The sequence below is a fragment of the Zootermopsis nevadensis genome, unplaced genomic scaffold (assembly GCF_977971745.1).
Source record: "Zootermopsis nevadensis isolate Lab colony 2312 unplaced genomic scaffold, Znev_1.0 Znev_ptg000032l, whole genome shotgun sequence".
Taxonomy (NCBI): domain Eukaryota; kingdom Metazoa; phylum Arthropoda; class Insecta; order Blattodea; family Termopsidae; genus Zootermopsis; species Zootermopsis nevadensis.
The window spans coordinates 324,061-339,313 of NW_028259164.1; the positions used below are offsets into that span (position 1 = coordinate 324,061).

Genomic DNA, 15,253 nt, shown 5'->3' on the forward strand with positions numbered 1-15,253 from the left:
GAAGATGGCTGTCTTCTGGGCCGTTGCGCCGTGTGGTCTGATGGAAGTTTACCGACGTTTCAGAGATCCTTGCTGCAGTAAATTTCTACCAGCTCACACGGTTAAGCAACCTAGAAGACGGCCACGTTCATACCAGCCGGCTTGAGAACCTTAAATCTCACGTAAATGCATATACGACGTCTTATTTTTATACTAGACCAACTTATTCACATCCCTTAATGCAACCTTGACTTTCAATTTCTCCGGTTAACGACATTATATGTATCAAGGATAGGTACAGTTTCAATCTGATGTCAGTAATCAATGACGATAACGAAATGTCATTCACATTTCGATGTTGAGTGTCGAGGTGGAGACACTGTTTCTCTTCTCTGACAGTTACTGTCAACGTCACAGCTGCTTTCATACCTACGACATGCATATCTCAATGCGATCAATCTGATTTCCTCACTTCTATGCGTGATTACAAAAGATTATAATGCAGAATCTACAGGGTGATTCCACATCAGACGTACAAATGTTAGCGGTGAGTTGAACATCCAGAAACAATAATATAAATTCATATAAACGTGAGCCCGCAAATTCTTAGTTTTGAAGTTGGGTTCCTTCATACACGCTGCAATTTGACGGACAAAACGTCTGGTGAGCATCAGTAGCAGACGTAGGCTACACATATTGCACGGATGTACGTCAAATTGCCTATGGCATAGTAACAGCATTAGCATTGAACCCTCGCACTCAAACAGAGCATTAGATATCCATAGTCAGAGTCACCCTCTGTGCACAGTACTCTCTGCTTAGCACCGCTGCGTCGAAGAATGTTTACCCTCGTCAGTCTCCATCCGTACAACTGACAAGCCCCACACCTTGCTAGCCAGCCATCATACTCAGATGGGAAGATACTAGTACGCTTCTGATGCTGTTTGCGTACGTGGCAATAATAACAGCATTAGTCACCACTGTGTGGTAGGCAATTTGACGTACAGCCGTGTAATATGTGTAGCCTACGTCTGCTACTGATGCTCACCAGAAGCTTTGTCCGTCAAATTGCAACATTCAAGAAGGGCCACAATTAAGAACTAAATATCTGCGAATCCAAGTTCATTTGAACTTGTATAATTGTTTTTGGATGTAGAATTCACCACTAAAATCTGTACGTCTAACACAGAATCACCCTGTATAACCTTAAAACCATTCAAAATATACATTCATGTTATATCTGTTTTGACTGTCACAATGTACAGATTATTATCTGAGTGTAATCGCATAATGCTGTCAATATTATTTATTGATAACAGGATCTGTTATCACATATGCATGATAATCAAACTTTGTGTTCGATGAAACCTCGGATTTGCAAAACGACAAGCTTTTAACTTGCGGTCGATCTACGTTCATCATTCCCACTGATTTAATAACGACAGTAAAATTTATATTAAACATTTATTAATCTTTCCAGTCATTTACTTATTTATGGAAACATTGTCAGTCAATGATAAAATTATAATGTAATTAATAAATAAATGTTCAATGTTTTGGCGCATTCGCAAAGAAAAAAGTATGCATATTAGCTTCGCCAAGTGAGTCTGCCCGCAAGTAACAACTTGAGAACCAATTTCCACATTTAATGGCAACGTATACCCGATGGATTTGCTGAAATCTGTTCGACTATTCCAATTTTGCTTAACCTAATAACAACGCAAACACTTCAGATAAAGACCCACATGTGGCGCCTATGTTCTCCCTGATGATGGAAGCAGAAAGCACATCCGAAACGTCGGTATACTTCTGCTAGACTACACGTCGCAACAACCCAGAAGACCCCCATCTTCATATTCTTTGTACTCACCGCCATGAGAACCTGAAATCTCACTTATATGTTGTCAGAAATACATCCAAATCTAATGTATTCAAAATAACGAGGAGCATTAGCATCAAATTCTATCCGCGGCCACGATAAAAGCAGCCCCGCAGGCCTACTGACTTGTGAGCGCAGTTTCATTGACTCGGCCCACCATTTTCACTCTGGGGACAACAAATTAAGATCCCTCAAGTTTTACCGCTCATTCATATGCTTCTCGTTTTCGATAAACGCACCAATTCGCAGTAACGCAACCCCCGAGCATAATGAGAGTCACTTGTAATAATGAGTCATCTGACCCCTTAAGGCGGGGGGGGGGGGATACATCTTAAGCGACTTGTAGTTATTCCAGGACTCCGGTCTATGCAGACGGTCGAACAAATATGATGAAAATACGCTATTTTTATACGGGTAAAATTAAACATACGAGGTGCGATCGGAAAGTTTCAAGACTGTGTCAATAGAGGGCGAACCGGATGTAGTACGAGCTTCTGCCGCTAGGGGGTGCGGCCTACATTCATAGTGAATCAGTGTGCCAGCCGGCATCATCGAATTAGCATTTGTTTCTTAGTTACGGGCGTTTTGGTAGTGCATTACACCGACCCTCCTCCGATTTCGGAATCGCGTGTGCATCAAATTTTGCCAAAGACTCCCCAAAACGGCTACGGAAACCTATGAAATGCTAAAGCAAGCATTTGGGGAGTCCGCAATGGGTCGTGCACAAACTTTTGTGTGGCATTCACGTTTTAAAAATGGCCGAACCTCTGTCGATGATGACGAGCGTTCTGGACGACCATCTTCGAGCACAACGCCCGAAAATGTTACGAAGATTCGGCAGGCCATTCACGAAGATCGACGTCGTACCATCAACGACTTGTGCGACATTGTTGGGATAGGCTATGGGACCTGTCAGCTGATTCTAAAGGAAGAACTCCACATGCGACGCATCCTGTCTGAGGACCAGAAGCAGAATCGACTTCTCGTTTGTCAGGAGCTTAAAGATCTTGCAAGAACCGACCCCAACTTCCTTTCTAAGCTCCGTGTGACTTCTTCCTCTTCCAAAAGATGAAAATTCAGCTAAAGGGAAGGAGATTTGAGACGACAGAAGAGATTCAGGCAGAATCGCAGATGGTGCTTGACAGGCTGACAAATAAAGATTTCCAGGGATGCTTCCAGGCTTGGCAGCGGCGCTGGGATGGTTGTGTTCACTCCCAGGGGAACTACTTCGAGGGTGATGGATGAATTTAATACCTGAGATAAGTGTACGGGTTTTTATACGCGCAGTCTGGAAACCTTTCGATCGCACCTCGTATACCCCAAAACGAGAAGTACAAACGAAAGAAGGCGTTCTTTTACAGGATCACTGAAAATAGTAAACATCACAAAGAAGTATTATAGTTAATAATAAAAAATCAAGCCTTGAAAGCAACTATCCTACCTCAACCACACGTAATCAAACATAATCTAATCTTTTCCTACAGAAGTGGACTTTTGACGAATCTGCAGATGAATTATAACTTGCTGCTTTTAAAATGCCATTTAATCCTTCTGTAAAATAGTCTTAAGTTGAACAGATGAATGACCAGAGAGGACTGAGAACTGTCTCTTCATAATCGTCCCCGTGAGAACCTAAGATCCTAGCTGAATGACTATCCACTGTTCACGAAATTTACGGAAACAGAGAGCACTTTATATGACATTTTATACAATAATCTTTTAAACTTCAAATTTTTGTCACGATATTATCTCGAAGTGTGACCATGTGAAGGACAGTGACAACTAATAATCATATCTTGATCTATGAAGACGTCTTTACGTACGTCACAAATTTGTCTGCTGAGATTCGATATAAGCAGGGAAATGTAACAGAATAATCTATTGAAAATCCTATCACGATCACTTACGATAAGATAATATGAACGATTACAATGAAACTGTTAACTGTAACAACTTGTGTCTTATTATATTTCGATGCTTTCATAGTACTCAGTGAGTTACGTGAGAACACGATGATGAGATCCCATCCGTTTGTTTCTTCTCGCAAACTGCTTAATGGTTATGTACTTTAAATTTGGTACGCATGGCCAGAAAATTTGCGGGGAAGACATTTTAGTGCACGCTGATAGATTTAAGTATTTTCTAAGAAAAGAAAAGAAAAGCTCGTGCGAAAAAAATTGATGGGCAGTGTCGGACACTGCCGCAGTTATTTTCGTGAAAACGTCAATCGTGTATAGTATATTGAAATTAAACAAATGTTTTGTTTTGAATCGTTTAATTCATTTGCAACTTACATTTATTGAATACAGGGTAGTGGTATGAGAAGTAGGACACGTATGGCTTTGAAATTATTTGAATACCTCTTGCAAATGTCAAATCTATATAAATCTATACAAATTTCATCTATCGAACTATACCTTTCTATTACATATGAAGAAAAAATTCATAAATGTTCTTTTATATTATTTTTTCTTAACGAAAATATTAGTTAATAATTAATAGTTACACATCCATACTTGACCCAGGCTCGTCAGATGCCGCCTGAGTTGTCCGAGCGCGCTTACGTTGCCTATATTCGCGGCAGTACTGCGCGTTGGTTTTGGGTCCGGGCCCGGCGTTTTCGGTATCATTCTCTTTGGAATTTTGTGCTCTACGCATTCGTGCCCGATTTTTGTAATTCTGGTTGTACTTTGCCCTCATATATCGCGACATTTTAAGAAAATCGGGAAATTTTCAAACTTTTTTCAAATTCACAGCCTCGTATCTTTTTGAGTTTTTGAGATACACACTTGGAGGCCAGGATGAGTTGTAACATATACACTCCTCTTCAAAATAACACTTGGTTCACTCGGATCGGATAATTAGTCTCTGAGATATGATCCCGTTTATGGACACGTGTCGAATCCGGAAAGTCGAAAATCGTGGGTTCACTTTGCGCGTGCGCAGTTCGCGACGTCCGGCCGCCACGAATGTCGGAGCGGTACTGGCACAAACTTTCATCCTTCCTCTTTAAAACGAGACTAAGATGGCGGCGCTACGTCTATTTTTTGCCGAGTTATTGAAGTTTGAAATTACTTCGACAGAAACTGTCGCTCATTTGGGTGCGATTGCCTTCCCACACCCGGCATCGATTTTAAAGACGTTTTCGCGTCAAAAGGTTCTGTGAGTCGGAACATATTTCTCACTACGTCTACAACTTTTATTTGAAACTTGTTTCAATGTGATGTGTATTTAAAGAAACACAAGGAAAATAATGTACGAATATGTAAAAAAATAATGTATGTAACACTCACAGCTATACCAAGTGTGTAAATTATTACTATTAGTAACCTTCCCGTCAAGAATAACAGCAAAATCTAACACAGTAAACGAATGCAACCATAAATACCATCCCATAAGGACTAAAATCCAGTAAAAGCATTACCATGACACAGCCTGTATTATCCCATAAAGCTCAAAATCCCTCAACAACAAATGATCACCGACAAATCTACTAATACTTGCTTATTACACAGAGAGATTCATTATGCATATCGCCCTGATGATGGAGGCAGAAAGGACCTCTGAAAAGTCGGTAAACTCCTACCAGACTACACGGCGCAACAACTTAGAAGACAGTCACCTTCGGACTCACAGCAGTGAAAACCTCAAATCCTATTTACCACAAAGGGATATTTTTGGGGGGGGGGGGGGGTTTATGAATAGCACACTGAATATAAAACGAAAAGGGGCACAGTGAGAAGACTAGAAAAGCAAAAATAAAGAGAACTGGGACGATCTGTATGAAGATTAGAAGCAAATGACGCCAAAGAAGCTCGGTGATAAAGTGATATAACAGATAAATCACAAACTGATTTGATTTGATATCTTAAGAACAGTTGAAGTTAATATTATCAGGAAACGTCAGGCAATGGATGAGATATGTCCAGAGAGACAAGGTATAATGAAAATGATATCACAGGCCTAGAGAAATCTATGCAAATATAAAATGAAACACGAAACGCAATGGGAATAAATATGTAACTATCGAAATACGGAACTTGTAAATGATACATTAAGAATGAGAGAAAGCTATAATAATTACCATACACAATAACGACGAATAAATACGCGTACAAATCTTAATGAGCCTTATTATTTCATTCAGAATAAATAATTACAGACAAAAACAGAAACCATTTGAAGCCCGAATGTCGAATCAATTATACTTAAAAATCAAGTCCCTGCCTCAATGAATACACAACTATTTTCCACTCAAGAATTAAGTACATACTGTTGTTTAGGGAATTCGTTGTTGTCTATTATAAGAATCACTTGTCAGTCTAATCACAATAAAATTCCTATTAAATATTAAAATATTACTATAATTAACATTTAAATATTTAAAATATATTAAATGATGTTCTCTATATATATTTTAAATATTTAAATGTTAATTATAGTAATATTTTAATATTTAATAGGAATTTTATTGTGATTAGACTGACAAGATTTAAACAAATATATATTTATCACAATATGACGCAACTTTATCATCTTATAAGAATCACATTAAACCTGCACAGGTACACTGTGTGAACACAATTCAGACTTATGTGGTACATACACGTACCACTCTGATTCAGGGGTAAAAGAAACTGTTGTTTCGGCAAAGGTAATTCCTGTGACTTTAGAAGGCAGTGCTTAACAATTTCAGACCCTTAAGGTACAATCATGCGTGTCGAGACGCTGAGAAATACGAAATGGGAGAGAAACAAGAATGTGAAGAAGTAAAAGGAAAGGATTACAGGATTGATCCCCTGTTACTCCAATAGAATGTATGACTATGATTCGACTATCTATCTAAGCCTCGTCTATAATAACTCTCAATAATTAAAAGCGTCAGGAATAAGTAATAATGAATAATGTAATATTGTGGTAAACGAATTAATGCCAATTTGTATCAAAGTTAAGGTCACACAATTCAATTATACATTCGAATATAAAATTAATGGTTCTGGGATAATGAACGAATAAAAGTGAATTTAACCAGAAAAGAAATAAAGAACCATGAACTCGAACGTTATTAACTCCTCAAAAATACTAAAATAATTAAAGGAGATATAAAAATGTAATCGATCATACACTGAAAATGTTTCCTTGAATTAACCTCTTACATTTGGGGACATGTTCCAGCGTTTGTTATTTCCATATTTATAATTTCCAACTGAAAGAACACATTTTCAAAAACGATAAATACAAACGTAATAATTCGGTAATATCAATGAAATGATAAGAATGATGTCTTCATTGCAACAAAATGAATTCAAGACATCACGTAGGCCGTGAAATATCTGATCAAGGACACAATAAAATGACACACAATAACCACTAAAAGTTGTCACTCACATCTTTGACACATGCCACGGTCTGATGTATGAATGGCATTATACAGATTATTCGCATCGAGTTATAAGCATGTATTCATTTTAAAATTATCAGGGTCAAAGTTCGATTCATGAAAAGAGTATATAATACAGGGAGATGAGTTCATTTGAAAGGATACATCTGCTGTTGCATCCAAGTGTAAGAACACAACAGAGGAGAAAAAAGTACTGCTTCATGGCAGGTAAGATACACAATTTGCTTTAAGTAACAGCAAGAAACAGCAACCATCAGTTGTTTATCACCCTAAAATAAATCAGGCCTATTTTTCTCTAGAATTATTTGCTGTTAAGAATAATTTACAATATAATAAGCAATTCTGAGATTCGAGGTTCTCACTGCAAATACATCACAAGATTACACGACGCAACAACCCAGAATACAGCCATTTTCAGACTCTCAGCCGTGAAAACCTAAAGTCGTATTCATGAATATCTTTGTTAACTTTATATTTAAAGTCCCTACAACATACATAAAACTTTAGATACGGTAGACTGCTCTTTATTGCTAAGTATGAATACGGCCAGAAGATGTCCTGGAATTATCCTTCATTAACTTTTCATAATTTAGCAGATCAAAGGCCAGTACGTCGCATTTGAGAGTGTCCTTTACTCTGAACACCGCTCCCCCTTCCAAAATTGCAATCTCACTTTTAAATGGTAAAATTTTTTAAAAATTTAAGTAAGAAAACATATTATATATTTATTATTCCAGTCTATACACAAACGTGTTTAAAATGTTGTTGTTAAAATTTATATAACACTATAACATCTGTAGTATAAAATATTACAATAAGTTATATTATGTTATATTATGGCGCTTTTATCGTAGTATGATGTTACATTTATTATGGCGCTTATTATTAATTGCACGACATGTTTCGATGTTTTATGACATCATCTTCAGGTTTATATCGTCGTTTTTATCATTTTAAAACTATTATATATTTCGATGCAATGCATTTATTGATTTATAGGTATATCTGTAGATATTTCTGTCTTAATAATGCTCTTCATGTCTGTAGTTAGACGTTCATTTTCTGAAGACAGAAATATCTACAAATATACCTATAAATCAATAAATGCATTGCATCGAAATATATAATAGTTTTAAAATGATAAAAACGACGATATAAACCTGAAGATGATGTCATAAAACATCGAAACATGTCGTACAATTAATAATAAGCGCCATAATAAATGTAACATCATACTAAGATAAAAGCACCATAATATAACATAATATAACTTATTGTAATATTTTATACTACAGATGTTATAGTGTTATATAAATTTTAACAACAACATTTTAAACACGTTTGTGTATAGACTGGAATAATAAATATATAATTGGTTTCAACACAAACATGACGCACTTAAGCTACAAATAAGAAAACATATACAAAGCAATGAGGACCGGACGTAATTAAGGCGCAAAATCAAACCGGCATGCATTATCAGTAAAGAACAAATTAGGAACAGACTGAACACATGGCATATGTAGAAAATTTCAATTCATAATCTCTTCTCATCTACATCTAGAAACGCATATGTGTACAGATGAAATTTTATATTGTACAATTCAAATTTCTGCTAAATTAATGGGAAAACAACAAATCAAATATCAACCCAAACTAAATTCATTAAAGAAGCTCTTTGCTCTTCTGAATAAATAACTGAAGCATTTTCTTCCGCGTGCAGTCAGTCACCTGCTTTTCTGATAAGACCAGTCAAACCACAACAAGAACTTAACTAAGTATCAGTCGGCGACTTCTGACTAGAGGTGCAGTGAATGCTCATTCGAGTAACTTAAATTTCATTTAAGCAAACATTTTCCAAACAAATTATATAAAGACTCTCATGTCACGAAGTAATTAAAACTGTACATAAACACAAATGATAACGAAAATTAACATTGGCGAGAGTAACAATTATAATAAATTATTCCTGTAAAACATAACCAAAATCGGATTATCGGTTCTCAAAATGCTCATGAACGGCCACCGACTCAGTGACTGAAAGAGGAATCTGTAATAATCCGGAAGTGCTAAAATGTATTAAACACCGTATCTCGTACCTTGCATAAATACAAAATGTCTGAAAGAAATTAGATTGAAAATATTTCTTGAATGTTCGCGGAAATATTTGGATTATACAAAGAAATTTTCAAAAAACGGCCTTAAGACAAAACGAAATGTCAGGACACGCATTTTTCATTTCATATTTTTACTGCGTGCAGACAACTTAGCAGGGACAGGTAAGAAATGTATTTTCCCAAGTCGCGAAGAAGGATTTTACTGGATATGAATACAATCCATCCAAATAGATTCTAATCGATATTGATGGAATTTCGTCAATCATAAGTAAAGAAAATGTATTGTGTGTAGAACCCTCCATTGCAAAGAAGCGTAGGGTAACAAAACACTGTGTGGTCGATTTGCAGAAAAAAATGATTTTAATTTTCTGAATTTCAGTACAAACACTACGTAACATCCCAGCTGTGCTGGGAATTCTCGCACTATGTTTCACTTTGGGGGCAAGTTTCCCAAAGCCCAAGGGAAGATCATCGCCCTGTGAAGCAGGGGTGGACTACTACGGAGACTCCACTGACTGCAATGCATATTACCAATGCGTATCAGGGTACGAAATACTATTACATTGTCAACCGGGACTTCACTGGAATAGCAAAATCAATGCATGCGACTGGCCAGAAAGTGCGAGCTGCATTGCCGAATTAAACAAGGGTGAGGACGAAGACGTGGCAACAGATGTAGCTCCCACGGAAGACGACGAACCCGAAGGCGACAGCAACGAAGGCGACGCACCATCAGAGGGCGAAAGTGAAGAAAGCACTTCAGGATCAGACGAGAGCGAGAGTGAAGAAAGCACTCCAGCACCAGAGGAGAGTGAAGAAAGTGAGAGCGAAGAAAGCACTCCAGCACCAGAGGAGAGTGAAGAAAGTGAGAGCGAAGAAAGCACTCCAGCACCAGAGGAGAGTGTAGAAAGTGAGAGCGAAGAAAGCACTCCAGCACCAGAGGAGAGTGAAGAAAGTGAGAGCGAAGAAAGCGCTCCAGCACCAGAGGAGAGTGAAGAAAGTGAGAGCGAAGAAAGCACTCCAGCACCAGAAGAGAGTGAAGAAAGTGAGAGCGAAGAAAGCACTCCAGCACCAGAGGAGAGTGAAGAAAGTGGGAGCGAAGAAAGCACTCCAGCACCAGAGGAGAGTGAAGAAAGTGAGAGCGAAGAAAGCACTCCAGCACCAGAGGAGAGTGAAGAAAGTGAGAGCGAAGAAAGCACTCCAGCACCAGAGGAGAGTGTAGAAAGTGAGAGCGAAGAAAGCACTCCAGCACCAGAGGAGAGTGAAGAAAGTGAGAGCGAAGAAAGCGCTCCAGCACCAGAGGAGAGTGAAGAAAGTGAGAGCGAAGAAAGCACTCCAGCACCAGAAGAGAGTGAAGAAAGTGAGAGCGAAGAAAGCACTCCAGCACCAGAGGAGAGTGAAGAAAGTGGGAGCGAAGAAAGCACTTCAGCACCCGAGAGCGAGAGTGAAGAAAGCGAAGAAAGCACTTCAGCACCAGAGGTGAGTGAAGAAAGTGAGAGCGAAGAAAGCACTCCAGCACCAGAGGAGAGTGAAGAAAGTGAGAGCGAAGAAATCACTCCAGCACCAGAGGAGAGTGAAGAAAGTGAGAGCGAAGAAAGCACTTCAGCACCCGAGAGCGAGAGTGAAGAAAGCGAAGAAAGCACTTCAGCACCAGAGGTGAGTGAAGAAAGTGAGAGCGAAGAAAGCACTTCAGCACCCGAGAGCGAGAGTGAAGAAAGCACTCCAGCACCAGACGTGAGTGAAGAAATCGAGAGCGAAGAAAGCACTCCAGCACCAGAGGAGAGTGAAGAAAGTGAGAGCGAAGAAAGCACTTCAGCACCAGAGGTGAGTGAAGAAAGTGAGAGCGAAGAAAGCACTCCAGCACCAGAGGAGAGTGAAGAAAGTGAGAGCGAAGAAAGCACTCCAGCACCAGAGGAGAGTGTAGAAAGTGAGAGCGAAGAAAGCACTCCAGCACCAGAGGAGAGTGAAGAAAGTGAGAGCGAAGAAAGCGCTCCAGCACCAGAGGAGAGTGAAGAAAGTGAGAGCGAAGAAAGCACTCCAGCACCAGAGGAGAGTGAAGAAAGTGAGAGCGAAGAAAGCACTCCAGCACCAGAGGAGAGTGAAGAAAGTGAGAGCGAAGAAAGCACTCCAGCACCAGAGGAGAGTGAAGAAAGTGAGAGCGAAGAAAGCACTCCAGCACCAGAGGAGAGTGAAGAAAGTGAGAGCGAAGAAAGCACTCCAGCACCCGAGAGCGAGAGTGAAGAAAGCGAGAGTGAAGAAAGCACTCCAGCACCAGAGGAGAATGAAGAAAGTGAGAGCGAAGAAAACACTCCAGCACCAGAGGAGAGTGAAGAAAGTGAGAGCGAAGAAAGCACTCCAGCACCAGAGGAGAGTGAAGAAAGTGAGAGCGAAGAAAGTACTTCAGCACCCGAGAGCGAGAGTGAAGAAAGCGAAGAGAGCACTTCAGCACCCGAAGTGAGTGAAGAAAGTGAGAGCGAAGAAAGCACTGCAGCACCAGAGGAGAGTGAAGAAAGTGAGAGCGAAGAAAGCACTCCAGCACCAGAGGAGAGTGAAGAAAGTGAGAGCGAAGAAAGCACTCCAGCACCAGAGGAGAGTGAAGAAAGTGAGAGCGAAGAAAGCACTCCAGCACCAGAGGAGAGTGAAGAAAGTGAGAGCGAAGAAAGCACTCCAGCACCAGAGGAGAGTGAAGAAAGTGAGAGCGAAGAAAGCACTCCAGCACCAGAGGAGAGTGAAGAAAGTGAGAGCGAAGAAAGCACTCCAGCACCAGAGGAGAGTGAAGAAAGTGAGAGCGAAGAAAGCACTCCAGCACCAGAGGAGAGTGAAGAAAGTGAGAGCGAAGAAAGCACTCCAGCACCCGAGAGCGAGAGTGAAGAAAGCGAGAGTGAAGAAAGCACTCCAGCACCAGAGGAGAATGAAGAAAGTGAGAGCGAAGAAAACACTCCAGCACCAGAGGAGAGTGAAGAAAGTGAGAGCGAAGAAAGCACTCCAGCACCAGAGGAGAGTGAAGAAAGTGAGAGCGAAGAAAGTACTTCAGCACCCGAGAGCGAGAGTGAAGAAAGCGAAGAGAGCACTTCAGCACCCGAAGTGAGTGAAGAAAGTGAGAGCGAAGAAAGCACTGCAGCACCAGAGGAGAGTGAAGAAAGTGAGAGCGAAGAAAGCACTCCAGCACCAGAGGAGAGTGAAGAAAGTGAGAGCGAAGAAAGCACTCCAGCACCAGAGGAGAGTGAAGAAAGTGAGAGCGAAGAAAGCACTTCAGCACCCGAGAGCGAGAGTGAAGAAAGCGAAGAAAGCACTTCAGCACCAGAGGTGAGTGAAGAAAGTGAGAGCGAAGAAAGCACTCCAGCACCAGAGGAGAGTGAAGAAAGTGAGAGCGAAGAAAGCACTCCAGCACCAGAGGAGAGTGAAGAAAGTGATAGAGAAGAAAGCACTTCAGCACCCGAGAGCGAGAGTGAAGAAAGCGAAGAAAGCACTTCAGCACCCGAGAGCGAGAGTGAAGAAAGCGAAGAAAGCACTTCAGCACCAGAGGTGAGTGAAGAAAGTGAGAGCGAAGAAAGCACTCCAGCACCAGAGGAGAGTGAAGAAAGTGAGAGCGAAGAAAGCACTCCAGCACCAGAGGAGAGTGAAGAAAGTGAGAGCGAAGAAAGCACTTCAGCACCCGAGAGCGAGAGTGAAGAAAGTGAAGAGAGCACTTCAGCACCAGAGGTGAGTGAAGAAAGTGAGAGCGAAGAAAGCACTCCAGCACCAGAGGAGAGTGAAGAAAGCACTCTAGCACCAGAGGAGAGTGAAGAAAGTGAGAGCGAAGAAAGCACTTCAGCACCCGAGAGCGAGAGTGAAGAAAGCGAAGAAAGCACTTCAGCACCAGATGTGAGTGAAGAAAGTGAGAGCGAAGAAAGCACTCCAGCACCAGAGGAGAGTGAAGAAAGTGAGAGCGAAGAAAGCACTTCAGCACCCGAGAGCGAGAGTGAAGAAAGCGAAGAAAGCACTTCAGCACCAGAGGTGAGTGAGGAAAGTGAGAGTGAAGAAAGCACACCAGCACCCGAGAGCGAGAGTGAAGAAAGCACTCCAGAACCAGAAGAGAGTGAAATAAGCGAGAGTGAAGAAAGCACTTCAGCACCAGAGGACAGTGAAGAAAGTGAGAGTGAAGAAAGCACTTCAGCACCCGACAGCGAGAGTGAAGAAAGCACTCCAGCACCAGAGAAGAGTGAAGAAAGTGAGAGTGAAGAAAGCACTCCAGCACCAGAGGACAGTGAAGAAAGTGAGAGTGAAGAAAGCACTTCAGCACCCGAGAGCGAGAGTGAAGAAAGCACTCCAGCTCCAGAGGAGAGTGAAGAAAGTGAGAGCGAAGAAAGCACTCCAGCACCAGAGGAGAGTGAAGAAAGCGAGAGCGAAGAAAGCACCCCAGCACCAGACGACAGTGAAGATAGTGAGAGTGAAGAAAGCACTTCAGCACCCGAGAGCGAGAGTGAAGAAAGCACTCCAGCACCAGAGGAGAGTGAAGAAAGCACACCAGCACCAGAGGACAGTGAAGAAAGTGAGAGTGAAGAAAGCACTTCAGCACCCGAGAGCGAGAGTGAAGAAAGCGAAGAAAGCACTTCAGCACCAGAGGTGAGTGAGGAAAGTGAGAGTGAAGAAAGCACACCAGCACCCGAGAGCGAGAGTGAAGAAAGCACTCCAGAACCAGAAGAGAGTGAAGAAAGTACCCCAGCACCAGAGGTGAGTGAAGAAAGCGAGAGCGAAGAAAGCACTTCAGCACCAGAGGATAGTGAAGAAAGTGAGAGTGAAGAAAGCACTTCAGCACCCGAGAGCGAGAGTGAAGAAAGCACTCCAGCACCAGAGGACAGTGAAGAAAGTGAGAGTGAAGAAAGCACTTTAGCACCCGAGAGCGAGAGTGAAGAAAGCACTCCAGCACCAGAGGTGAGTGAAGAAAGCGAGAGCGAAGAAAGCACTCCAGCACCAGAGGAGAGTGAAGAAAGCGAAGAAAGCACTTCAGCACCAGAGGTGAGTGAAGAAAGTGAGAGTGAAGAAAGCACTCCAGCACCAGAGGAGAGTGAAGAAAGCGAAGAAAGCACTTCAGCACCAGAGGTGAGTGAAGAAAGTGAGAGTGAAGAAAGCACACCAGAACCCGAGAGCGAGAGTGAAGAAAGCACTCCAGCACCAGAAGAGAGTGAAGAAAGTACCCCAGCACCAGAGGACAGCGAAGAAACCACTTCAGCACCAGAGGAGAGTGAAGAAAGCGAGAGCGAAGAAAGCACTCCAGCACCAGAGGAGAGTGAAGAAAACGAGAGTGAAGAAAGCACTTCAGCACCCGAGAGCGAGAGTGAAGAAAGCAATAGTAGTGAGGAATAAATGCAGTTGAATATGTTTCTTGCGCATAAGTTTTGCAATATAATGTTAATTAATGATGATAACTATTTAGTCCCTGGTAAACTCTAAAAACCTATTCATTATTTTTTGAGGGTAACGAAACAATCATAAGAAAGAGAATACAAATATCACATCACTTTTACATTTGGTGTTTATGTGTATCTATGTACTTGTCGTTGCTGTACACATTAAAAATATCAAAATAAAGAAGTAATCCCTATGAGTTGTTTCGCGGTGTTCAAGAGTTATTTCGCGCATGGGTGCTGTAAGTTTTTTTTTAGCAATAGTGCTCTTAACTTACATCTGCTGGTAGTTAAGAAGTTGTAAGCCGGTTCAAGTACACTGATAGATATACGGCAGCATCTTTTCACAAATTTCAAAGCAGTACCTTTACACAGGCCACGACATTCTGTTTATAGAATAGTTATATACAATTCATGATCGACATAGCAAAATTTCTGCATTTGAATGTGTGCCTTTAGTAGTCTCAAAATCAATTTTATATAAAGGTAC

General features: G+C 41.0%; 1 protein-coding gene and 1 long non-coding RNA gene across 2 annotated transcripts in view; one reads left to right on the plus strand and one right to left on the minus strand.

The window, feature by feature from the left end:
- Positions 1–15,253, minus strand: part of LOC110840993 (uncharacterized) — a 49,477-nt gene that overhangs the window by 30,707 nt on the left and 3,517 nt on the right. The window lies entirely within an intron of this gene.
- On the plus strand, positions 7,364–14,963 carry LOC110831676 (uncharacterized). Its single transcript, XM_087359630.1, has 2 exons — positions 7,364–7,466; positions 9,756–14,963. Exons 1-2 carry the CDS (start codon positions 7,382–7,384, stop codon positions 14,720–14,722), a joined length of 5,052 nt encoding a protein of 1,683 aa, XP_087215756.1. The 5' UTR covers positions 7,364–7,381; the 3' UTR covers positions 14,723–14,963.

Coding starts and splice junctions, on each gene's coding strand:
- LOC110831676 (XM_087359630.1), top strand. CDS start 7,382: ATGAGTTCATTTGAAAGGATACATCTGCTGTTGCATCCAAGTGTAAGA. Junction 7,467..9,755: donor AAAGTACTGCTTCATGGCAG/GTAAGATACACA, acceptor TCTGAATTTCAG/TACAAACACTACGTAACATC.